Source organism: Uranotaenia lowii, chromosome 2, assembly GCF_029784155.1.
Source record: "Uranotaenia lowii strain MFRU-FL chromosome 2, ASM2978415v1, whole genome shotgun sequence".
Lineage (NCBI taxonomy): Eukaryota > Metazoa > Arthropoda > Insecta > Diptera > Culicidae > Uranotaenia > Uranotaenia lowii.
Window position 1 is genome coordinate 61,613,346 of NC_073692.1, and position 27,271 is coordinate 61,640,616.

At 33.0% G+C, this 27,271-nt stretch overlaps 1 protein-coding gene across 1 annotated transcript in view; it reads left to right on the forward strand.

The window, feature by feature from the left end:
• Window positions 1-17,665: 17,665 nt before the first annotated feature.
• Window positions 17,666-27,271, forward strand: part of LOC129747563 (paxillin-like) — a 76,394-nt gene continuing 66,788 nt past the window's right edge. Inside the window, exon 1 of the mRNA XM_055741844.1 lies at window positions 17,666-17,825. Coding sequence (XP_055597819.1) covers window positions 17,681-17,825 — 145 coding nt within the window. The 5' untranslated portion in view covers window positions 17,666-17,680. The remainder of the gene's footprint in view (window positions 17,826-27,271) is intronic.

A 27,271-nucleotide genomic window follows, 5' to 3' on the forward strand; every position in this document is an offset into this window, starting at 1 on the left:
GGAGCACAGAACGCAGAGACATCTGGAATACAATAACAGGAAGAAACGTGGACCAGCAGTACCATACGTTTCAAATGGGCAGTGTCATTGGAGCATGCTAAGAAAAATGCTCCTTGATGAAGAAACCATGCGTAATGTTAAGTAATTTCAATCTATAGGACTATTCTAAGAGGCTGGAAATTACTTATTTTGCACACTGAAATTACACAACTAAGAATAAAAGCATTTGGAGAATTAATGAAATTAATGAAAGGATTGAAAATTGCTAAGCTATAATTTTGATTCCTAGATCTGTTTTGGATTTCAGTGTTCAATCATTTCTGATCATCGACCAAGGGTATAGCGCCTTCACTCACTCTTGAAAATAAAAAAGAGAAAAAGAAAATATTTTAGCTCTGTTTAGCTCAAAAGTTTTTTTTTTCATAAATTTCACATTTCACATTCCACCACCTCTTTTATGAAAAAAAATCTACGTAAAAAAAAACTTTTATTTTATTTTAGCAATACAATTTATGGTCAGAAACCACTTAATTTACCTAAATTTTAACTTAAGACACAGAATTTTGTGGTATTTTCAACTCTACACGCTTTAACTTAAACAAAAAAAATTTTTTTTGTTCAGTTGAGAAATTTCAATCAACCAAGGATACAATATGAACATAAAGTTTTTAGTTTAAGTAACTATTTTAAAGTTAGAATAATTCATTATAATTTTGTAGAAAAAACCACAAACTTATAAAATCAAGCTTTTTTGAAACCCAATCAAAGAATTCAAAACTTCAGTTTTATGATTTAAGAAAAATGCTCCTTGATGAAGAAACCATGCGTAATGTTAAGTAATTTCAATCTATAGGACTATTTTAAGAGGCTGGAAATTACTTATTTTGCACACTGAAATCACTGAAATCAGTGGATTGTTAACACAAACTTCAGTTTCGAAACTGATCTACTTAGAAACTTCGTCAAAGTTTCAAAATTCCCAAGCAACCAAATGTTTCGTTAAAAAGGTTAAACACAGCTTAATCAGCATAATCAATGTGCTGAAATTGGTTTTACTCAGCCCAAAATCTAGGTTCTTATTGAAAATTTGAAGTTCCATTACAGATTTGAACGGCCTTCTGTTCAGCTCAGCTCACAAATCGTTTAATCAGTAAAAACAAAAAAATAATCTCTCATCTCCTCTCTTGCTTCGGTCACCTCCAAGCCCAGTTAATAACTTAGAAACATAACGAAACGTCATATATATTAACATCCGTTAAAACAATATCGATTTTAAGAAAAATTGGAATTCCCTGTTTATAACTTTTAAGCATAAAAATATACAAATTCGTGAGTTTATCTGTATGTATGTTTCATACATATCCACCATGGGTGCACGGATTCACCGCAGTTTTCCCGTATGTTTGGATAATGTGCCGCTATAAAGCCTACCCCCATTCTGAAGGTTGCCAGCTTCCGGTTTTATCCGGGTTTGCCCGGATATTTGATAAAAAATTTGGGAACAGTCCGGCCCGACCAGAATTTCATTGAAAAATGCCCGGATTTTGCCCGGATCACATTATTTGGCAAATCAAAAACAAAATTGTGTTATAATTTTTTTTATTTAGCTACCAAAACAAATTTTTTTGAGCAGATTTTGCAAAAATAATGAATGGATATTTCGAAGCCTAAAATACGATTTAAAATTTGTTTTTGAATTTTGACGAACAAATTTTTTTTTCAATTCTTTTATCTTGATTTTTGTTAAGTAATTCCTGGATTTTGACTAAATTTGGCCGGATATTGCCCGGATTTTTGGTCGTCGATTTAGAAATGAAATGCCCGGATTTTACCAGGTTTTAATAGAAAATTGCCCGGATGGTCCGGCCCGGATATGTGCTGAAAAAATGCTGGCGACTTTATTATATTAGTCAGTTAGTTATATGAGGAAACACATCTTACTTGTCGGCCACCTATGGGATTCGAACCCAAAAGTTTTCTTGCCAATACCGGGAATCGAACCTAGTACGCCTGGCATACCAAAACCAGACTCGCGCCATCCTATCCGCTAGACCACATTGGAGCTGGTATACAAATTCTTGAGTTTATCTAAATATTTAATTCATTGATTGCTTCAACTGACTTTCAATGTGTGATAAATTCATGGTAAGTAAATACAGTTGAACGAAAATTTTTAAAGTGAACAAATTTACGGTTTTCAACAAAAATCCTTCGCGAGTTAGCTTTGTTCTGAGTTAAAATTTTAATATAAATTATACATTTCGTTCGATCCAATTTCATATTCATGAAATGGCGGATATGTCTCAAGAAAAGGCTATTTGAGAAACTTTTTGGAACTTCGAGTCCAAAGAAGGCTATTTGAGAACCAATTTGTAACTTTTATACTGATTGAATGCGATTGACATGTTACAAAAAAGGCTATTTGAGGAACTTTTTGAAACTTTTTGTCTCTAGAAGGCTATTTGAGGCCCTTTTTGTAACTTAAATACTGAGGGATGCGATTGACGTGTTACAGAGAAACTATTAGAGGAACATTTTGTAGTTATCATGCTCGCATTCGAGAAAATTCGGTACCAAAGCGATATTCGAACTTTGGAGGCACGCGTTTAAGAAGATTCGGGACTTTTGGTTGCTTGGGTTGATTTGTGCCAATTCTCATTGATATACTTAGCTTTCTGGTTGAAATCCAACCTGAATTTTAATTGAGCCTGTAATTATAATCAAAATCATGCTGATCTTCAGTTTCTAATCCATATTTCGCATATCCTTTTTTCCGTTTGTAAGAACGTTAAGTGTCGTGTCCTGTAATACGTCGTGTGTTAATTGTGTGGTTAAGTTCTTACGTTGGCACAAATCCGCTTGAAAATAAGTGAAAAACGTTTTTAGTGAAAAAATAATCAAGTGTTGTTCATTTCGAAAAAGCTGAAGCAATACTTCAACCAAAAAGTAGCGGAAATTAAAGAAGGAGGATGCTGATGCAGCCTCCCAAAATACAATTTTTGACGAAATCTTAGTGGGAAAAACTGATCATAAACATGACTTACTAAGAGTAAGTTCACTCGTTTTGGGAAAAAGTGGTAGAAATTATGACACTTGTAGCACATTTTGGAAATTTTACCATGTAAAAATGGTGTCAAGATCTTTGCATGTTGTAATCTTTGACAGCACTGTTTCTATTTCAGCCGTATGTGATAGAAATATTGCTATTTTTGCATTAAAGCATGCGAAAAAAAAACACGTTTTGTAAAAAAACTTGAAGGCCTCAGACCTTGAAAATGGTTTGGCATGGAAAAGTTTTCAAAATGTGCTAAAAGTGTCATAATTTCTACCACTTTTTCCCAACACTAGTGAACTTGCTCTAATGGTTTTAATTTCATTTGATATTTAAAATTTCTCTAAGTGTTCGTTTGGTTCGATTTTACTTGAGAATATTTTTTCACACTGTTTTATTCTGTAACGGTTTTAAACTACAAGTCAAAGTCAACTTACAACAACCTCTAGCTAACAATCCACAAATGAAAGTGGTCCCTGACGACGATTCAGCGCTCCTCACGCAAGATAACTAGAAGCAAAATCTCTCCATTAAAAACAGCATTCCAACTGTGTTTTTCTAACGATCTCTCACTCGCCCGGACCAATTTGGCTGACAGAGAACAAGCAAACAAAAATACAAACCGGTGTGGCGTCGTTTATGGCAAGAACGACACTTTAATGGCCATCGCTAGCCATCTACTCTTGGCTTAGTTGATGTCGTAACACCTACCTTGTTTTAGTAGAACAACACCAACAAGTGGTCGTCGTCGTCAGCGCTGGATTGGTCCAAGATGGTGTCATTCCTTCTTGCTGTCCCACAAGACCAATTTCCCATATGTCACCGATCATAACACACCTCTGACTCTGGTAGATCTTTGATTTTTTTTTTTGCTCGGGAAACGAAAATGATGCAACGGATGCTTGTTTATCCCATTTTTCAAATCTTTGGTCCAGCGATGAGGAAAATGGATAGCTAATTTGTAGGCAAAATTGTTTCCATTATTGTCAAACGACAAATGGGCAAACGCCATAAATTAATCTTTCAGGGGAGGATGGCGAATGTTAAATTATACAAATTAGTTGGAAAGTCTCTCCTTTTCCAGGTTAACTCCCACTCGATGTCACACAAAAGAGGAATAGTTTCCTATTTCGAAATTTTAGAGTGCTATGGAAATACAATTCATTCTGAAAGTTTCATCTGTTATGGTAAATTCTGAGGTAATATTATTCCCCTTAAAGTGAATCGTTGGTTTCTAAACCGCAGAAAATCCACCTGATAAACAACGCTCGCTGATGAATGCGGATTATTCTCGGTGGTTTCAGGATGTCAATCTGTTGTTTCCATTTTATACTCAGCTCACATCTGTATGAGAAGAATTATCTTTTCAATTTTTTTTTGTTTTGGTGCAAACAGAACCTGAATCTGTCTACTCCGACGACAAGCTTTAAATACGCTTTGTCAACCGCTTTTTGAGGTTAATGGAAATAAATTGCGTTCGTTGTGGTTTTGTTAACATTTCCAGGGCTGAATTAAAATTTTCAGCTGAAATTGTTTTTCTTTAAATGTAAACTCTTTTAAATTCAATTTTTTTATATCCTTAAAATATTTAAGTACAGAAGGACAAGCTCAAGCTCAACAATACTGTGCGATGAAGTTTCATTATAGTCTCAGAGAAGTTAAAAGAATTCATCCTTCAAAAATTGGCTTTGATCTCACATTGCGTTGATATCGTTCTAGCCGCGAAGACAGTACAAATCCCAGTGATCTGTCATTAAGAAGCTGATGATGTCTGTCGACGCGTAACTAGAGCTTCGATTATTCACAGCAGGTAACGAAGCTTAATTTTATTACACGTGCTCGGTGCAGCATCCGTCGAAACCGTATACGATTAGGTACTTAGGGGGACAGCCATTCGCAGTTGGGTGCACTACTTGAGGAATACACCCAGATTTTTAGGAATTGCATTGAATTGTGTGATACTTCTACACAAGATTTATTTAAAACTGTAGAACATTTGTGCTCAGGGTCATGTTATAAGAAAAAAAAAAATCGTTTCCAACGTTTCGATCCTTATTGTATCGTCTTCAGGGATTAAAATAGAAAAAAATCTTGTGAGAGTCGACTAAGCAGATTGTGTATACCTGCTATTGACTGCGTACAAATATGTACCTGATTCGTGCGAAACCAGAAAAAAATTAATTTTTTCAGCATTTTTAGGCGTTTGTTTTATTATTCCACCGATATTTTAACCGAAAATTATTGTTTGAATGATAGTTAGGTTTAAAAACCATCGTTTGTAATATAGTGTAGTCGAAAAAAATGCAACACTTTGTATCGTGAATTGTTTTTTTAATGCATGGATGCAAATTGATGAAATTGTTAGTGAAGCTACCTAGGAATGTAGTGTATACGAGTACAAGGTTTGGTGACAATCTGTCGAGTGGTTTTTGAGATAGCGTCCAATATTGAAGTTCATTGATAAAATTTTTCGGGCAGGATCGAGAAAAATCCGGAAAAATCCCATTGCGAGACCCAAAAACAGCAGGAAATCAACTATTCGATCAAAGTTTATAAAGCAAATCGTTCAAAAGTCCTAGAGGCTTCAATAGTGAGCTATAATTTGATTAAAAGTGAAGATGATTGATTCCATATAGGTGATGAATGTGAGAGGTTATTTCAAGCTCAATCCGCGATAGTGAAAATAAATTTTTCTGACTGTTTCGTCTAGCTAACTAATTTACAGGCCTGGCTACATTTCTACAAGGTAGAAAAGCTGCCCACCGGTAATGTAAACAAAATACGGTGGTCAAATCGTGCGCAAAATATTTGTACTGCTAGTGGGGGAATATTTTGAACAATTTCGAAATGGACAGCAAAATGAACTCTTCAGCGGTCACCTGGCAGGTTTCCATCCAGAAACTTTTCGTTGTCAAATTGACAAGTTTCGTCTATATTTCCCGGAGATAAACAAACAAAGAAAATTAAAAAACTCGATGTCTAGTACTTGAGGACGCTAACGATCTTTGGAAACTGCAAATCACTCAGTGTTTCATAACAATTGACTAAATATTGGCTAAAAATACAAAGAAGACTGCCCTCAAATGCGACCGTTTTCTCTGCAAAGCACTTCAATAGCTTCCACAAAGTTTATACTGTGTTTAAGTTGGATCTGGAAAAGTGCCGTTACGCAAAAACTGTGGTGGTGTGATATAAAGTAAAATATGATGTTTTTGTGCATGGAGAACAATCGGCTTAATCTATATCTATATCTATATCTATATCTATATCTATATCTATATCTATATCTATATCTATATCTATATCTATATCTATATCTATATCTATATCTATATCTATATCTATATCTATATCTATATCTATATCTATATCTATATCTATATCTATATCTATATCTATATCTATATCTATATCTATATATATATATACTAGCAGACCCGGTAAACTTCGTATTACCATGTTCAACTTGGCGTTCCATTTTTCCTAGTTTTGTTTTACATTTTCCTCCTTTCCCTTTACTCGAATCGTCCCGCTTAATTCTATCAAAATAAAACCTAAGAATTTTAACTCAATTCTACGGGTCTTTTAAAATCCACTTTTTGTAACTTGTTCCATAAAAAACTGTATGTTGATAATATGTATGTTTCATTTGTTGTTTTCCATCTAGTAGATTTATTCCGTTTTGTTCGAGTTCACATTAAGGTTTAACCCGAAATAATAAGTTTCTCATTTATTGGAATAAGTATATTGCCTATGAATCTTTTTTTAAAATGTAATTTTGAATATATCGGGACAATTTTTGAAGTATTTGCCGAATATTTTGTCTAACGCAGCGCTTTCAGCTCCCTATAAGCTTTGGATGGTGTATTTTTTAGAGCTGAAGAAATAAAAAACATAAGAAAAGATTTTTTACTGACATTTTCAAATAGCTTTTTTTTTCACCATCCTCATCCTTCAAAGCAGTTTGAATTAAAATCCATATTTTCACCAAAATCATGTTTAATAAAGTTTCGCCTGATACTAAACTAATAGACTTTACGCATTTCGACTCAAAGTGTTCCCAAACAGCACTTTTCATGGCATTAAATCTGTATACTACAAATTCATTTTTTTTATTTATTCAAGAAAAAAAAGCAAATCAATTCCTTTGAACTTCAACCCAATGAATCAACGAAACGATTGGTATTTAAAAGAGAAAAAAAATATGTTTAGATATGTTTACCCATTATTTTAAAGATTCTAAATGAAGCATTGGGGTGTTCTGATTCCAAAATTTCTTGAACATTGTTGGTGGTGATTTGCGATTTTATTTAGGATTATGTCATATTTTTAAGATTCAATAACATTTAATTGAAAAGCAGAATTTTTTTAAAATTTTATAAATTGAAAAGAAATAATCTTTTCAGGCTTCTATGGTTTCATGAGTTCATTTTGTTTGCTGGAAATTATCATATAATCAAAACCTTAATAAACGTTAGGTGTCTTTTTTACTGTAAATCTTAATGTTCATAAATGAAAGACCGGGGCAAATGCAAACGAATATAACCAAAGTTCAACTTTCATATTCTCTGAAAAAATAAATATTTTCAATAAAAATAATAGTTATGTTGACAAAAATAAATATCGAAGTATACATTTGTCCCTTTTATTGGGACAAATGAAAACACATACGTTTTTTTTTTCAGACGCGTCAGTGAAAAGACTTTAAAATGAATTTAAAACTTGTTCTTGTTTGTCTGTTTTATAAACTTTCAGTGATATACATATCCTAAGTTTTTCTCCGGAATAAACTAATGTTTGGTACTTCAATTTAATGCTGTTCAACCAAAAGACCTTGATTTACAAAGACCTTTATAATAATTCTGAATATCCGCTTCAGATTCAACACTCGGGATATCCTTTTTGGCCATTTTGGAGATAACATTCTTAAATGGTAGATGTTTCATTGCTAAATGGCGCATTTTCACTTATTCCACCTAAGAAATTACAGGAATTAATATTATTTTTAACACTTTCAGGTCATATTAAGAGTTCATCATGAAAATCTGCTGCCCCTGGAATATCAATAACGAAAAAAAAAAACATTTCAACAAAAAAGTGAACCAAAGTCTCTTCTATGTAGCTAAAATATGTAAAACAAAAACACACTTTTCATGTTATGTTCGTACTTGAATTGTGTGTAAACAAACAGTAAACGTGAAAACAGTTTTTTGGTGAATCATTTAAAAAAAGAGTTGAGTTTATTTCATCAGATTGTTTTTTTTTTGGGCCCAACAATTCTTAGATGAAGAAATAATGTATACATTTTTTGTTAAAGTTGAAAGTTTGCACTTGCTATAGTCTACTTTCTCAATTGAAAATTCTTCCGAAAAATGCATATAACCACTTTTTCTTATTAAAAAGTAGATTATTTTATTGATAACTTCAACTTACGTTTTCAAAAAATCAAAAAGTTAATTCGGCCTTTAAAAACTTCAATCCTATCTAATCTATTTCAAAGGACAGACTCTTGTTCAGTTAATGTGTCTAGCGTTCTAGGCTTATTGGATTATACGAAATTGAATGTAAAGCTTCCCAATTTCTTTTTTTCAAACGTCCGCAAAGTGTCATAACATTATTTTATATGCATCATTACCAAATGCATATTATTTGGAAACAATTTACTCATTAAATTAACACGAATTGAAAATGGTTTTAATATTTAAAATCGTTTATATGGTTTTGATTCGATCGATAAAATATGAATCCGTGTCACATCTAGGCGTCATTATTACCATGTGCTGTGCACAAATAAGCAAGGAAAAAACTACATCTAGGTTGCATATCGCCCCCACGTGCATAAGAAATATAGATGCTTGGTTGAGAAACAGGCGCCAAATTTTTAAATTTTTCCAGCGATCAATGAACAGTATGCTTTGGTTACTATTATCTTGCAACGACGTTTGCTCGCGACGCTTCGCCCATGGAGATAAAAAACAAACCCCTCAAAGAAAAGAAAGTCTCTGAAAATGGATGCCTGACTCAATTTCAGATTTAGGCATAACAAAATTTATATGTTTTATTCGATCGGCAAAATGTCAATCTGAGTCACATCTAGGCGTCATGCATAACCATGTGCTGTACAAATGAGCTAGGAAAAAAATCACATAAAGGCTTCATATCGCCACCACTTGCATTGAAAATATGCTTGGTTGAGAAATACGCGCCAAAATATTCTCACTGATCAGTATGCTATGCCATGGTTACTATCTTCTAACGACGTCTGCTCGCGACGCCTCGACCTTGGAGACGAAAAACAAACCGCCCAAAGGAAAAAAAAAGTCTCGAAAAAATGGAAGCCATGACTTTTATTTCATTCAAGAAACTACAAATTTAATTATTACGGGCAATTGATGCGACTTTGTTTTGTTTTTATTCGATATAAACCGATTCGCATGGCTACAGAATATTCTAAAAATAATTTCATTCGGATCGTTTGGGTCGTTTCGGAGGAGTAGTACTACAAACACCGTTACAAGAGAATTTTATATAATAGATATACTAGCTGATTTTACCCGGCCTTGCTCAGGTTCACAAAAGATATTAATCAAAATGAGTCGTTTCGATTTTTCGAAATATTGGAAGCTTTATATTCATCGTTTTAAGAAATTGGGCCCATGTTTGGCCACGTAAGTTTTGTAAGTCTTTTAAAAAATTTTATTGAGATTATTCACTGTGTTTATCGATTTAATTTTTTTAGAAGAAGCTTATAGTTTTAAGGATTATGAATTGAATTTCAAAATAATTTCCTTCTTCTCTATCACAAAAAACTTAAATCTCTTTTGGAGACTATCCCACTTTTCAAGATGGATGATCTCCCTGTACAATGGTATATTTAAGTTTTATTTAATTAAAAATTTCTAAAAACACTTCCGAACCTTGTTGAACTATGTTTAAGACTCATTTGGCATGTTTTCGATTGTATGTTTGCTTTTTTCGCTTTTTTAATTTAACACTGTTTTTCTTAAATGTTAAAAGTTGCACTAAAAGTTTCTTGGAGTTATCGAAAAGAAATCATCTCTGAACCGAAATAACCATTAAAATGTTATGGAAATGGTCTTGTTTGAGTTCCATTAATTATTTTGAAGAGTGATCAATGTTAAAATTCTTTGAAATCATTTGTTTGAACTCGCAGTACCAAACGGTTTTTTTTTAAAATTGAATGGTAGAATTGAACACATTGATGACCAAAAATAAATAAAAAAGTATAAATAAATTGGCAAATGCAATAGGATTGTATAAAACTAAAAACCTCAGATTGTATTATCTAATCAATTTTCTAATCTCCCGTTTAGATTCCCCGGCAGCTATCAAAGCGTTGAAATTGCAGCCTTCAACATATATGTAACTCTGAATCTATTTTTTTTCTTTCTCCATAAGGAATCCTAAAAATTTGAAAATGGTTGGTTAAAAGCTGGAGTTTATGAAAATCGGTTCATTTGTTTTTCAGCATTCAGTCCAAATAGTTATTCAGCTGAAGAAGCCAATTCACTGTTGACTGTTCAGTTCACTGTAAATCCTTGTAAACTCTCAAAGCCCCCCAGCGGGCCGGTAGGCAGCACATTGAAAATCACTACAATTTTAGTCAATATATTCTTTACAGGATAGTTGTATTTTTCAATACAAAATGCAGGCTCATTATTGCATCCAAATATCTCGTACCGGTACCACGTGTTTTGAACAGTAGAAGGAAAAAACACCCGCCAAAATTTTATTTTTCAAATCTTTGATGCTCAGCAAGCTTTCATTTGCTTTCCAGTCCACGTGAACTCTTGATGGTCGTTTCTAATGCCCGGCCCATGGTGATGGTGAAAACAACCCCGCCAAAGGGAAAAAAATTGGTTCTGAAAAATGGGTGCCATGACTTTTGGTTTGTGGGAAAAAACGAAAGTTCTATGGGAGGGTCCCTTTTCCTAGGTGGGAGGGGCTCGAAACTATTACTAAAACCTTCCCATGGTCCAAACACATAACTGTACCAAATTTCAGGCTGATCGGTTAAGCGGTGTGGATTTGTATAAGGTGCATACAAACATATATAGTCCAACTCATCTTTATATATATTAGATAAAAAGTAATTTCCGTTTGTTCGTTTGTATGTTTGTCTTCAATAGGCTCAGCTCCCTTAAGAGCTAGAGAGCTGAAATTTGGCATGGGTGCTCATTAGGACCAGGAATGATGAAAAATGTTTTTAGATTTTCGGATGACCTCTTTTGAAGGGCGTCGTCTATACAACAACGGTTTTATTCCCACGAACCAAAAGTCATGGCACCCATTTTGCGAACCGATTTTTGTTTCCGTTCGTTTCGTTGGCGGGATTATTTTCACCATCACCATGGGCCGGGTACTGGATAGCAAAGCTTGCTGAGCATTAAAAATTTGGAAGTGAAAATTTAGGCGGGTGTTTTTGTACCTTCTACTGTTCAAAGCACGTGCTACCGGTACGAGATATTTGGATACAATTATAAGCCTACATTTTGATTGAAAAATACAACTAGCCTGTTAGGAATATATTGACTAGAATAGTAGTGGCTTTCAAAGTGCTCTTTACCGCCGCTGGGAGGCTTTGAGAGTCAGTTTTGGAATTCCTCATAGAGAAAGAAATTTTTTTTAGAGTTATAAGATCAAGGTTGCGATTTTAACGCTTCAATGGGATTTTAATAGGGGATTCGAAAATTGATCAGATAATAAAATTTGAGGTTTTGAGTTTTATACAATTTGATTTCACTGACCAATTTCTAACTTTTGAGTTATCATTGATGACCAATGTGGTCGATATTACCATCCATTAATGAGATGTTTGTGCCCATGAAATAAAAACAGAACTAAAAAAAAACCTTTTTCATAATGAAAAAATGGTGCTTTCGAGATGATTTGTTTTCGATAACTTCAAAAAGCTATTAGTAGAACTTTCAACATTTAAGGTAAACTAATAATAAAACAGTACGAAAAAAATTCACACATGCAATTGAAAACATGCAAAGTGAGTTTTCAACATGCTTCAACAAAGTGCGGAGGTTTTTTTAACCCTCATCCGCATTAGATTTCATTACCCTAATCAGCACTTGTGGTGTCAATTTGACACCACAAGCTCAAATCGTTATAACTTTTGGCGTGTTAAACCGATTTAAACAAAACTTACATTAAAAGAAACCTTGTAATGTCAGTAAAATATGTTTAGAACATTATATATAGCTAAAGTTACTAGTTTTCTCGTTATTCAGCATGAAAGAAAAAAAATCCGAAAAAACATGCCTCACGAAAACTGCTGTACTTCATATTTTACACGTCCAAAAAAATATTTGTCTTATGCATATGAAAGCTGAAGTTAATGTCTACATCATGAACACAAGAAATATTTTTTTAAATTTTTTTTAATGAAATGGTCACAAAAAGTTCAAAAAAGTGGTCTAAAAAACCTACTTTTCATTCGATTGCTAGTAAATACTGTTTGAGCGATGGTAGAGTTTTGAAAAAAATATGACTACAAAATGTATTAAAATTCCAACATTTTGCTGTCTTTAGATTTTTGATGCAACAAAAATTGAGTTTACTGGAATTTTTCAAAGTTCACTACTTTGCGCGATTTTTTTACAAATTGAAATTTCATCTGTTTTTGTGGTCCACCGTCAGGTTGTACCCGGATTATCAGTGCTTTTACTTTGTTTGGACCAACCAAGAGTATATTCATTGGAAAGCACACTTAATCTCCATTCTAGTGAGGTGCTACAATTCACGCTGTGAGATTTCACAAAAATATGAAAATTATAAACATAAAATCAATCCTGAATTTCTAGAACTACAAGCACCTCGTCCAGCAAAACCTTTTTTTTTGCTCTCCGAGTAGGTACGGTGGGTGGTGATTTAGGCAGAGAGCGAAGCCGACAGACGAAATAATGATGCGTGTCGTGACAAGTAAACGTGAACTACTGTCAATAGAAAATTTCCAACCAAGAAACGTACGACACGCATCATTATTTCGTCTGTCGGCTTCGCTCTCTGCCCGAATCACCACCCACCGTACCTACTCGGAGAGCAAACAAACACGTTTTGCTGGACGAGGTGCTTGTAGTTCTAGAAATTCAGGAATGATTTTATGTTTATAATTTTCATATTTTTGTGAAATCTCACAGCGTGAATTGTAGCACCTCACTAGAATGGAGATTAAATGTGCTTTCCAATGAATATACTCTTGATTGGTCCAAACAAAGTAAAAGCACTGATAATCCGGGTACAACCTGACGGTGGACCACAAAAACAGATGAAATTTCAATTTGTAAAAAAATCGCGCAAAGTAGTGAACTTTGAAAAATTCCAGTAAACTCAATTTTTGTTGCATCAAAAATCTAAAGACAGCAAAATGTTGGAATTTCAATACATTTTGTATTCATATTTTTTTCAAAACTCTACCATCGCTCAAACAGTATTTACTAGCAATCGAATGAAAAGTAGGTTTTTTAGACCACTTTTTTGAACTTTTTGTGACCATTTCATTAAAAAAAATTTAAAAAAATATTTCTTGTCTTCATGATGTAGGCATTAACTTCAGCTTTCATATGCATAAGGCAAATATTTTTTTGGACATGTAACATATGAACTACAGCAGTTTTCGTGAGGCATGTTTTTTCAGATTTTTTTTCTTTCATGCTGAATAACGAGAAAACTTGTAACTTTAGCTGTATATAATGTTCTAAACATATTTTACTGACATTACAAGGTTTCTATTGATATAAGTTTTATATGAAGTTCATAATAATTCAAACGACTTAAATAGATTTTACTTTTGTGGTGTCAAAATGACACCAAAAGTCGGAAAAGGAAGTTTTTTTGTCCAGGCTTCCAGGGTTCGTCCATAAAAAAAGTAAAGATGCAATATTGAAGAACTTTTGAATTTATTTAGGGTCCCTGAAGAAATTTTTGTATTTTGAAGCTTCTGAAAAAAGTTACAAGCCTTCAAACTTGCAATGGTGTCAAAATGACACCCTAATGCGGATGAGGGTTAAAGAAATTTCTAAGTAAATGAATCTTAAATATACCATTTTACAGGGAGATCATCCATATTGAAAAGTAGGATAATCTTCAACAGATATTTTCACTAGATGGAAAAGATAAAAAAAGCAGTTTAATCTTTTGAAGATAAAACTATGAGGCCAAATCTATTCAATCTTCCTAAGAAATTATGGTTGTAAAAATGTTTTTCATGAAAAGATGAATTAGCATACCAGGATTTTTTTTTAGAATTTTCATTGATTAAAATCTTAAAACTATAAATTTTTTCGATAATACGAAAAAGATGAACAGTGAATATTCTCAATAAAAAACTTTAAAAAGACTAACAAAACTAACATAGCCAAACTTGGGCCTTATAATGATGAATATAAATCTTCCTAAATTTCGAAAAGTCAAACGATTCCTTTTGATTTAAATTTTATGTGAACCCGAGCAAGGCCGGATAAAATCAGCTAGTTTGTTATAACTTCGACAAAATTAAAATTTTCAGTTATTTTGAAGATTAAGCTTCAGGAACGGAAACGTAATCGTGAACAATATATTGCCAGAAAGCTTCGCTGAAAATTTAATTAATTTAAAATAATACATTCAAAAGTTATTCACAAAACAAAGTGTTGATTTTTTTTCGAATATACTCCTTATAATTGTTAATAATAAAAAGTTTTTGGTCAGTTTTTATATTTATTTTTATATTTATGTATGCCAAGTAATAAAACCAAATAAATATTCCATTTTAGATCTGTCAAAAAATTATCAAATTCTCCCTATAACAGAATTATATAATCATGTTAGCCATAGGATGGTTCTGTATGACTATAAATACGAAATGCTTCTTCCTAGAAAACTGACAATAATGTCTGGCATCCACCCATAAACGGACTCCTATTAGTTCCTATTGAAAGCTTTCAGTACATTGAAAGGCTTGAGTATGTTATGCTATGAAGGGACTCTAAAAATTCTTGTTGTCTCCTGATATTTAAAATAAGGATAGTAAACTCTTCGAGAGTAGTAGTTTGAATAAACACAACTTTGTTAATTTATAATCTCTAATACATTTAGATACAAGATTCGGATTCAGTTCATAAAATCCCAAAAAAAAAACATGTATTTATCATAGAAACAATAATATGAGCGTAAAATAAGTGTGTATTAAATGCTTACAAAATGTGTTTTGAAACTTCAAAATTATGTTTTAGGAATATTAAAAGCATCGGATAACTAATAAAATCACATGACATAATTTATATAATTTATTTTTTATCGCAGCCTCATTCACAAAGACGACTGAATTTTCCATCACAAACAATGCTTTCATTTTTGTGCATACAATATGACACAAAATTATATCACTGAAAATCTAATTTTATGTGTGACAAATGCGATGCTACCGATATGTGCGTCTTAATTGACATAAATTTACATTCAAATCAGTTTTAATTTATATCTTTAAGCGTTTTTGGCTTCGATCCATTATGTTTACGATGTAAATTTATGCCAAAATGTATGCTTCAGTTTTGTGCATCCAATTTGACCTAAATTTACACCAACAAATTAATAGTGTGTATGAGTTTATCATATTGTAAGTAATTTTGAAATTGAAAAATAATATTAATGCATAAATCAATAAAAATTAGATCACTGGCTTATAGTGCAATATGTTAGATTCAACTACTGTGTGGTTGAATTGAATTTATCGATTAAAGCTACAAATGCTACAATTTGTTGAAACCAAAGTATAAAAGGTTCAAATTTCGATCTTTTTTAGCGCTTAAATAACTGGAACCAACAATTAAAAACAAATGTAGATGGAAAGTACAAGAGAGATAGAGTAAATTTTTAAAACTTATTAAAGATAAATACTTAGCTTGGAATTTTACTTGCTATTAACTAGGGTCCACATGCGGCCCTTTCCGGCCAATGAATGGTCGAACTCCGTGATTGGTCCCTTAAACCCAAAGGGCCCTTTCTCTCCCTTATAGGCAGCCCTATTATTGGTTTGTACTGTCTTCAACTGGTGTCTTCTCTCCCGATAGAAACGATTTATCTTTGCTCGATTACTATCAAAACTCAGGTCCTCCGTCAGCTTCTGAAAAACAGCAAAGATGACCAATTAACTCGGAAAACGGTATCCGAAAAACACAGCAAAATGACGATTGTACGAATTCCCTGTGGATGGCCGATCCATTTCAATTAAAATTCTAATTTTCCACTTTTTAACTTTTGGAAAATTTGCTGCCAGAAAAAGTACATCCAACACCTTTTAGCAAAGCCTACCGAGTCGGTCCCGTGAAATCCAACGAAATTACAATTTACTAAAAAGTTATCAAGGTGACCTCTTTAACTGTACCCAACATTAAATATGAAAATTAAAATCATTTTTCTTTCCTAAATCGGATGTATAAAAACGTCAATAGATCAAAAACAGTGAAAAGTTAATATGGTCGAACCCTGGCCCAAAGTTTGACACCTGAAATCGATTGCCCAGCTCTGAAAACTCCCGTGTCCCCAATCTATCCTTTGTATAACACCGTACAACTAAGCTTTCCGAGTCGCACGGATATAGCACGGAGCGGCATCATTATTAGTTAGTTGCGCCGCCTGGTTGGTGAAAAAACCAGTTGATTAGTGACTTCTGCCGAGGAGGACGCGCCGTTAGAGTTAGAGAGCACACCTTTTCTATTAAGTACTGCAGCCAACATCTTCAGATGTCTTGGCAAAATATTGATGCCGTGTCGCGCGAGAAAAGGTAGCAGAAAATATCATCTCCTAAACAGATACACAGCTACCCCAACGAACAAACAAACACACATCGAACACCACCGATAGTACAGTAGCGGGTGACGAATTTCGCAAGGCAACGGATATTCGCAGCTTTCCGCGACGGGATTTTCCCGCTCTCTCGTCAGTTGACTCAAAGACGTCTCGCGAGCTTAGGCGAATTGCGGTTTCGCGGTTCTTTCTACGGTTTAGGGTTTTTCTTCTTCTTTCGTGTGGAAACGAAACAAAAATTAGTGATAGTGTCGCGGGATTTCGTTACGCGATCGTTCTCGATTATTTGTTTTTTTTTTCTTGGGTTCAAAAGATTTGTTTTCGTCGCTGGTAGGAAAACCTGAAGATCAAAGGATTATTTTGCCTGTCTGCCGATCTGTCACGATCACGAGCTGCGTCTGGGTGTAGCAAATTTAATTAGCTTAATTATGAAACAAAGAAAAATTACCTTATAAAGTGGAACGTTTCTAAGTGTTATAATGAATTTACAAATCGAGGATGAAAATGCAAAAATGATATAAGTTAGAGAGATTAGCGACGCGAAATAACTTCGCGAAGCCAAGAAATTTTGCTTTCGGATAACGTCCAAGATAACGTTGCTGCTACACATGTTCAAACTCGAAGAGAACAGAAGAAAAAATAAATCTCAACCACGTGAAACAGTGAGAGTGATAACACATCGCTAAATGTATATCAACAAATCGAAAGCAGCAACAAAAATAAAAAAAAAACAAGAGAGAAGATTTCAAGTACACCAGTCAGTCAGTCAGTGAACGTTGAAATTATTTTTAGCACCTGATCGGCGAATATTAAATGTATTTTTTCTACGATGTGTGCGATATTTCAATTGAAACCAAAACAAAACCGTGTGAAAACTGTGTTTTTCTGTCTCTCTCTCTTGGGGTTTTCTGCGCAGTGTTTTTGGCGTTCGCGAAATTAAAACAATCTCTTTGGTCTAGTTAGTATACATTTTAGGGGTTTTACATATGTTTGTGATGATGGTGGTGGACGCGAGACGATTGATTGTTTTAGGATACCGTTTTAGCGTGTAATTGTGTGGTTGATGCAGCGGATTAAATTGTTTGAAGTTTTTTTTTCGATTTAATTAGCATGTCTCTTGATCTACCAACAGCTACCCTTTGCACACTGAGAAAAACAAACTAAAATATGTGTCAAAATAAAAGTTAAATTGCTATTAAGGGTTAAGCTGAAAGACTTTCTTTCAATCAAACAAACTAGAAATAAATTTATTCAAATGAAATTCTAATGACTGATGGAAAAAACTCGAGCTGTCAATGATAACTTTTTTTCTAGAAAATAAACATATTCGCAAGAAAAAGACTTACGCGAAAGTTGGAAAGAATTGCCCATTGTTTCTAAAATAATAAATGTGATAGTGCTGAGCTTCTTCTTAACAAAAATGTGTTTATTTAATTGCCGAATAAAAATTTTTGCATGAGAATCTGTTCAAGGATAGCATGAAACTTTCTTGCGAACATCTTGCATATTTGTAACTGCTAGTAGCTGCCAGTAAAATAATGCGTGTTCAAAATCCTACATTCCTATCAATTATTAAAAGATGCATGATGTTGAATCAGAAAAGTTTTACATTTGTTAGAGAATGTTCGCAGCTTTGTCTTTTTGTGAGTTTCGACTATGAATGTAGTTTTTTTTCTAATGATTGTATAAGCGCTTCATCTTTGGGAAAATTAGAAATATGGTGAAATGTGCTCGGTTTCACGGTGTCTTTTTTTATATCTTAAGTAAGAAAAAATTCTCTGAGAATTTGCCACATTATAGAGGAGTCTTTCCACTATTCAACGCACTATTCGGGAAAAATCGATCAACAACTTTTTTTGAAGATTTGCAAACAGGAGAAAAATAAAAGTTTTCGCCAATATTTTTTCCTAAGACCTTCAAATTTTACATTTTTTTTCTTAGATGTGTTAAAATTCCTTCAATAACTTCAAAATTTTTGTCAAAAGCGTTAAATTTTGAAGAAAATTTTAAAATTGACATTAAAAATTAATTAGAATGAGCCTTAGCTGGCAACACTGTAGCAATTTAACAAGCGCACGGTATTAAAGTTGTATTCTTTATGTTAATTTTTGTCGAAGACAGAATGTAGGGTTGAGTGAAGAAAGTTACAATCCAATCATTCTACAATCTATTGTTGCTCCCTGGAAAAACCATCAAATTTATTTTTGTGGGTTTCAGAGATGAGACGAGGCTCTAGGTGGTAGCAAATAATTTATTTAGAATTCATAAAAAAACAATACTGAGTGTTCTGATAATTCTTACTTTCTTCTTGGCGGTCTGTAGTTAACGTTCTCTCAGGTTTTTTGTCCTATATAGCTAATGTGCTTTTAAAATTTGAAAATCATATTGAAATTAGTAATAAAAACGTTGTATTGCTTATGAAAAACGTTATGACAACCTCCGGTGATTAATATTAAAAAATAATATGCTTAAAACACTCTTCAAACTTGTTGAAAGGAAACAATTTTCAGGGAAACACATTAAATTTACACATTACTTTCATAATAAAACAACGTTTTCCTCAAGCAAACAATGCACACATTCAATGATTATCAAAACTGATACTTTTTTTTTTTAAATATTTTTTCCCCTAAATTCTAAATCACACTTTTAGGTGTCAAAGCATAAATAAATCGTGAGGGTTGGAAATATGTTGTTGAATTAATTTTAACTTTCTTCACTCAACTCAACACTACATCCTGTCTTGGATGGAAATAATCTTAGAGAATACACCTTTCTTACCGTGCTCTTGCAATATTCATGAATATTTGATACAGTGTTGCCAGTTAATTTTAAGGCTGATTCTAAATAATTTTTATTGTTTATATTCAAAGTTTACTTCGAAAAATATCGTTTAAGACAATTTTTTTTTATTAAAAATCATTTTTATCAAAATTTTAGAAGTTATTGAAGGAATTTAAAAAAAATCTAAGCTCAAAAAATGCAAAATTTAGAGTTTTTGAAGAAAATCTACTAGCGAAAACTTGAAAATTTGGTTCTTAAATCTTCAAAAAAAAAGTTGTTCTGATCTTCCGCACGATTTTTTTCCCTGAATAGTGCGTTGGATAGGAGAGAGTCTTCTCTATAATGTGGCTAATTTCCAGCGATGCCTATTTTTTTTTCTTGAAATTGTTCTTAAAAAGACACCGTGTTTTCAATATATTCATCACTGTTTAGTGGAAACACAGTAGCGATAGTTATCTTACAGCTTCCACTTAAACACATACTTTTCTGTTTGCTCTAATGTTTTGTTGACTTTTTTTTTATAAAAGCACTTTATGCTGTTATTTGAAGCCATGATAAACCGAGAGTCAGGTTTCAATCACGACAATGTAGTGTTTTTTTCCTTCATAGAGAAATGCCAAACGAAGCTGTGATTCAGCTGAGATAAAACTCCGTCAAAGTTTGTTGAACTTCTTATTTTTATTTTGAGCAAAGCTTCTAACGAAGCTAGGACAAAACTTTATTGGGAGAAAGAATGTTTCATTCCTGCAATGGCTCTGTTGACAAGGATAAAGCTGGGAAACATTTTCTGAAACTTGCTTAAAACTAAAATTTGCTGAGTGACCAAACGTCATATTGATGATTGAATGAAATCGAAAAAAAAACGCCATCTTGCTGGATTAACAACTTTGTTAACTGAAAACTACTCAATTTCATTAAATATCTCAATGTTTCAAATTTAGTAGGAGAAATAAGCACCCCTCAATTCTACAGAAGTACGTATTTTCTTAAATTATTTTGCAAATTATTTTGCAACTGTCATCGTCGTTGCTTTGCTCAAGCATATTTTTCAATATGTTGTTGACTTAAATACGCATTATATATACCAAATGAATGCCAAATGAAGAAAAAAGAAAAATATTTTGGCCATCCCATAGAAGGAATTTTGAAAAACGTTCGCGAGCCAGGTTTTTTAATCTATTCGGTCTTACACATGTCGCATTTTTATTCCATCATCTGAAATTGCTTTAAAATAACGAAATGAATTATGAAATTACAGTATTGGGTAAACTCATAAACTTTGTATGATATTTGGTCAATTTGGATTTAGAAAACCATACCATTATTTGTTTTCATTTTATCTTTTATAATAAAGAAGTTATGGAACAAAGAAGAAAAAGTGGCCCATGATTCCCCACTCTCCCATACTGAAAGTTCCATAAAATATAACTTTGAATCAAAATCATTTCTTGATTCTTGCAGTACAATTCATGTGAACAAAGGACAAACCTAACTTGTACCCCAGAAAAGATATTCGATGTTATACAATTTTTTTCAAAATATTTTTTTTCAATTTTTGCATTTTTGACTGCTTATTTGAAAGCTGTTTAACCGTAGGATGAAAATGAAAAATCTCAAAACACTGCTTTGCATTGCTAGAGAATTTATCGATTTATATAACCTTTGACAAAACATTTCATGAATTTATTAAATGCTCTAGCCATGCTTGGCAAAAGTCATCGTCATGAGGCGTGAAGCTGTGACTGTGAAGCCTCTTGGTCCGTCAAACTCAATTGACTGTTCCTTAACGACCAGTCACTTCGTTTGCCAGTCATTCATTCCCCATTCATTTTAAGCTAAAATAATAACCTAGTCAAGCAATCGCATTCAAGCGACCGATGACGAAAAAGAAACGCATTTATTATTATTGTTGCTCCTGCCAGCAAGCCGAAGACGACCGAAGAGGAACAAGAAAAGCAATTATTATTATTGTTGCTCCTGCCAGCAAGCTCGTTTTCAGTTTTTTATTGCTATTGTTGCTTTCTACCAGCAAGTCGTTCAATTAGTTGTACCTGCCGTCAGCAGCCGATCGAAGTGTGAAGAGATTTGTCAGTCACTCTCAGGAGAAATTTTGACCATGTGTAGGAGCTTCGCCAGTCAATGATGGAGAAATGTTGATTGTTGTCGTGCTTTATCCGTCATGCGAGTAGTGAGGCTCCGTCAATTGAGAACAGTGCCAGTCGTTTGATGAAACAAAACTAGTCGGGTCAAGCGTGACGGGCGAAATTTACCATCACTGCTAGCAAGCAAAGTCTGCCATTTTAAAATACTTTTCAATGAATTCGATTTTTTTATTTTAAAAAGATTATAACTTTTTTCATGAAATACTTAGTTGCTTGTAAATTTTACAAAAAATGAAATTTAAGAATAGTCCAATCCAAAAATCACCATAATCAATTTTAAAATACGTTTTCACTTTAACTTGTGGACTCGAAGTGAACTGTGCTTCATTGATCAGGGCACGATGTGCATTTTCTGCCGCAGAATCTAGTAGTGAATTCAACTCGATAAAGTCAACGCAAATATAGAGCTACAGCTTAATTAATATCATCTGACGATTTTGCCTAGTGGTCAGACGTCGGAGAGGCAACTCAGGGGACTCGAGTTCGATTCCTGGTCTAGACGATTTTTTTTTTCATTTACCATTCATACAAATTTTTAAAGAGATAAATGGCCCTGGACATTAGTGTGTAAAAATAGTATTCAAACAGATGGCCGAGTGCTTTGCTGTGATGCTATCAAACATCCTAATTAGAGATGTTGTGTTCAACTATTCGATGAAACGAATATTGTGAATTTTTATAAAATTTTCATAAACGTCGCTGGTGAACTGGAAACAAAACACAGGCTTCAGACAATCTAGTACTTAACTTTTCTTTGTCTGAAGTCTTTCGGAAGTTCGGACTTCCGAAGTAAAATTTAGTGCTTGCGCGTTAATATTCGGTCGAATATTAAAGAAAAAAACAAAAGCAATTGCTTCTATTTTTTTCATCTATGGACATGTCCTCATGTTATTTTCAACCAGATTTTTAAACACTTTGCTTGGAATTGAGGCGCATTGGATATGTCATGTTTATTTGAAGAATCTCAGCTCGTTCCATTGCACAGTGGTGCAGAACATCAATCTAGCTGTACGAAATTAATAGCGCCCAGGGATGAAGAGATAGACATTTGATGTCTTCAGCAACATTGTTCAGTTTTACAAGGAGCATATTCTAGTATCAAAATTTCTGCCGAGGGGTCCACCGATAGCGAGATAAAAATGCTAACTTTTTTGTTCTTCAAATTAGGGCTTTGGTGTCTTCGACAAAGTTGTTTATCTGATCATAATACATAAGTTTGTTGAGTGTGTCAAAGTCCTATCACATCACCCTCAGGAGTTACAGTCAAAGTAAAAAAAAATCTCTTTAAAAAACAGTTGTTTTAACCTGACGCGTTGTAGATTGGATAAAATGGTTCGCTGTCTTTGAAACAAATTTGTAGCAAACCACGATCTATAATTGTCTCATACATTATTATGGGTTTAGAAGTTGCAGAAGCCCTATAGAAAGCATTTTGTGTATTTTATTGGCATTTTTTGAAGGCTCGTCCATCGAAAAGTGCACATTTTCGCTACACCCCCTTTTTTGTGATTATTTTTGATGATAAGCGGAACCATTTCCATTTGAAATTATCGGGGAAATCGGTGGAAATAGTAGAGATTTGAATGATTGAAAATACACTTTTTATATGAAAATTACCTACTTTACTTAAAGAAAAAACGTTGATAACATTCAATTCATTGATAAAGAGTTGCAGTTTTCTTTTATATATTTTGTTTCATAAAGAGACATTTAAATTCGATTTTTTCAATCATTTAAACTCAATAAAAATTAGTGGAACTTATCTGTTAAATTTGGTAGAACACTAAATTGAACTGGTTAAAGCGGTTAATTTGGTACATGCTAAACCGGTTTTATTATTCATTCATATGATATCAAATGCTAATTAAGTGCTCTACCAAATTTAATAGATTAGTTCCATTTATTTACTTTTTAAGTTTAAATGATTTAAAAAATCGAATTTAAATGTCTTTTTATAAAACAAAATATATTAAAGAAAACTGCAACACATTATTATTGAAATAAATGTTATCAACGTTTTTTTCTATGAGTAAAATTGGTAATTTTCATATAAAAAGTGTATTTTCAATCATTCAAATCTCCACTGTTTCCACCGATTTCCCCGATAATTTCAAATGGAAATGGTTCCGCTTATCATCAAAAATAATCACAAAAAAGGGGGTGTTGCGAAAAGTTGCACTTTTTGATGGACGAGCTTTCAAAAATTGCCAATAAAATACACAAAATGCTTTCTATAGGGCTTCAGCAATTTCTAAACCCATCATAATATATGAGACAATTATAGATCGTAGCTTGTTACAACTTTGTTTCAAAGACAGCGAACCATTTTATCCAATCTACAACGCGTCAGGTTAAAACAACTGTTTTTTAAAGAGATTTTTTTTACTTTGACTGTAACTCCTGAGGGTGATGTGATAGGACTTTGACGTATTCAACAAACTTATGTATTTTGATCAGATAAACAACTTTGTCGAAGGCACCAAAGCCCTAATTTGAAGAACAAAAAAGTTAGCATTTTTATCGCGCTATCGGTGGACCCCTCGGCAAAAATTTTGATATTGGAATATGCTTCATGTAAAACTGAACAATGTTGCTGAAGACATGAAATGTCTATCTCTTCATCCCTGGGCGCTATTAATTTCGTACAGCTAGATTTATGTTCTGCACCACTGTGCATTGCATTGAAAGGTCGAGTGATTTTCGAAATGTTACCAATAACTCAATCAAAGAACATCCGATAGCTTGTCGCTTCTAGGGCGTTTATCGATAGAATTTGAGGAAGATATCTACGATGCTCTTTACACCTAAAGCATACCAATAACCAATAATAGAATTAAATATCTTTGATACCATACTTTCATGAGTATGTACGACCAGCAATTATGTGCAATTTTTTTTTTGAAAAATCTGCCGAAAATTGGACAATTTTTTTTAAAAATCCAGGCCTTTTTTCCAAAACGAACAAAATGTACTTTAAATTGAAATTTTTCATCGAAGCATACCAGGAGCGTTCAAATCGTATTTTAAAAAAATCATTCTTGGACGCAGAAACTAAAATTTCATAAATCTCGAATCTTTATTGAGTTTATGAGCAAGTGCGATTATATTTCGGTAGTGAATTTTGAATAGGGCGAATGCGCCAAATGTAAACAAAAGGAGTTATCAGCAGGGTGATAAAGTACATTTGGAGACCTACATTTTGAGTTTACAACGTTAACTGAAAGATATTTGGTTTTCGAGAAATAAAGAAAACAAAATAATTTTTTTGCTGGGAGCTTATGGAGCTGTCAAACTTTGAACGCGTTTTTCTTGAAACAGTGATGTTGGCGCATTCGCCGTAATCAAAATTCGATACCGATTTAGTAAATAGACGATAACACAAGGGAACTGCATTTTTAGCGCCTATGTTTTTATAACTGATTTTGGAAGATCCTTAATTAATTTGATTTGTATGATTTTGTCTATCACCTTTAGTTTTGGTGATATAGCGTGTAGAAATTTGAAAATTGAACCGAATATTCGGTTTCAATCAAGGAAAATTTGGCGGATTCATCTCCTGCGTCACTATCTGGACTATGTAGGATTTGTATCAAGCCATCGTGTCTTTTGAGTATTGAACTGATACCAATTCCGGGAAAAAAAAATACTGCATAATGTTTGGGAATCTAGGGACTCAACCTCCAAATGATAGATTCGGGTGTGTAGAACCAACTTTTGTATGGGGCCATCTAAAAAAACATGTTCAGAGGTTCCGCAAACGCAATTTTTGAAAAAAGTCGTGCTTTCAAAGATTTGATTTTGAAAAGATTCTGGGTCCTAAAATTTTCACAAAACTTATATATTTTAAATTTTTTCAAATTTTGTTTGGATTAAAAACTTTACGTGAAAATTCAAAAAATAACCAAATTTGTACCACAATTCAACACCAGGAAGCTATTTTCTTTAAAAAAATTGTGTCCATAAATTTTCTATTCCATTCAACTAAATGTGTACCTAGTGTGACATTTTTTTTAATGCCGATGCCATCAAAAGATGCGGATTTTTGTGCATTTAAACTTTGCTCAACAAAGTATGTTGTTTGTATCATTCTGTGAAAAGCTATTTGCGATTCAGTTTATACCAAAAATCACAATTTGGGATATTTTTATTTATTTTATCAAATTTGACTTAATAAATATACACTTAAACATCGAAATACTTGCCAAAAAATAAAGACTAAAAGGATTTAAGGGAATCATCGTAAGGCAAAATGCCAAATTTGAGCTGAATATGACAACGGGAAAGGCTGACACTTAATCTCAAGTGTTAAAGGGATTCTGATAAATTATGTTCTAAAGAAGCATAAATCACTGGTTTTTCATAATTTTTTTTCCTTAACCAATCGATTGGTTATTTATGTGAATATTGATAAAATTTAAATCAAGACAAATAGTCAAATTTTCAAGTCTCCCAGGATTCGAATCTCAAATATTCAAGGAACGTTTTGATGTAACTAGATATTTTCTAAGACTTTTTAAACACTTTCTATGGAACAAACAAGAACGACGACTTAAACACAATTTTTTTTTATTTTTAACTTCGAACAATTGAAAAAGGCTTCTATATCTTTAAAAATTCATAAATATATTTAACGAAGTGATTTATCATAATCTATTTTACAATCTTGAGGTGAAAAATATTCGCAGTATCATGAATTAAAGTTTCATTCCTCTGCCTTAAATTTGACGATAAGAAAGTCCGATTTACTCTGTTTATTTTTCGGAAGCAAAAATATAGCTTGCGCTGCCGATCGCTGTGGTAAATTATAAACCATTGAATTTGTGGTAAACATCAGTTTTAATATTCAAGTAACTAAACTAGAGGAATTTCGAATTCTATACTCAATTTTAAATATGCATGTATACCTAATTGAAAAATATTCAATTTTTCAGTATGAAGGTCAATAATAACATACATTGAAAAAAAAATCAATTTCTTATTTTTCCAACTTTCCGCATACAAAAAAAGCTTTTGAATATTTTTTACCAACTTTTTTTTTATTTTGAACCACTGTGCAAGAGGATCACTCTTTTTTGGCCACATTCCGAACTGAGGCTGTTGTTACTGGCTTGGCGGCGTAAGCACGCATGACTTTTCGGTCCAAAGTTTTGTCCACAGGACCCGATTACCGCCTAGATTTTTTTTTGTTGTTCATGAAGCTGATTCCCTCTCCTTACTTCAATCGCATTTTGAACCGCTTCAATGCTTATTCCTTCAATTTTTGCCAACTGATTCGGCGAAATATTATTTAAAGTTCTCTATTTGTGCACGATATTTTTGCGATTTTCCCGTGAAATGCTTTTCATTTTCACGAAAATTGTGAAAACTAGAACTCACGCTTGTATGAAAATGCTTACGAACATAATTGTTTGCGAATTCCATCAATTTTTAAACATTTTAATAATTTTGAATGTGGCTT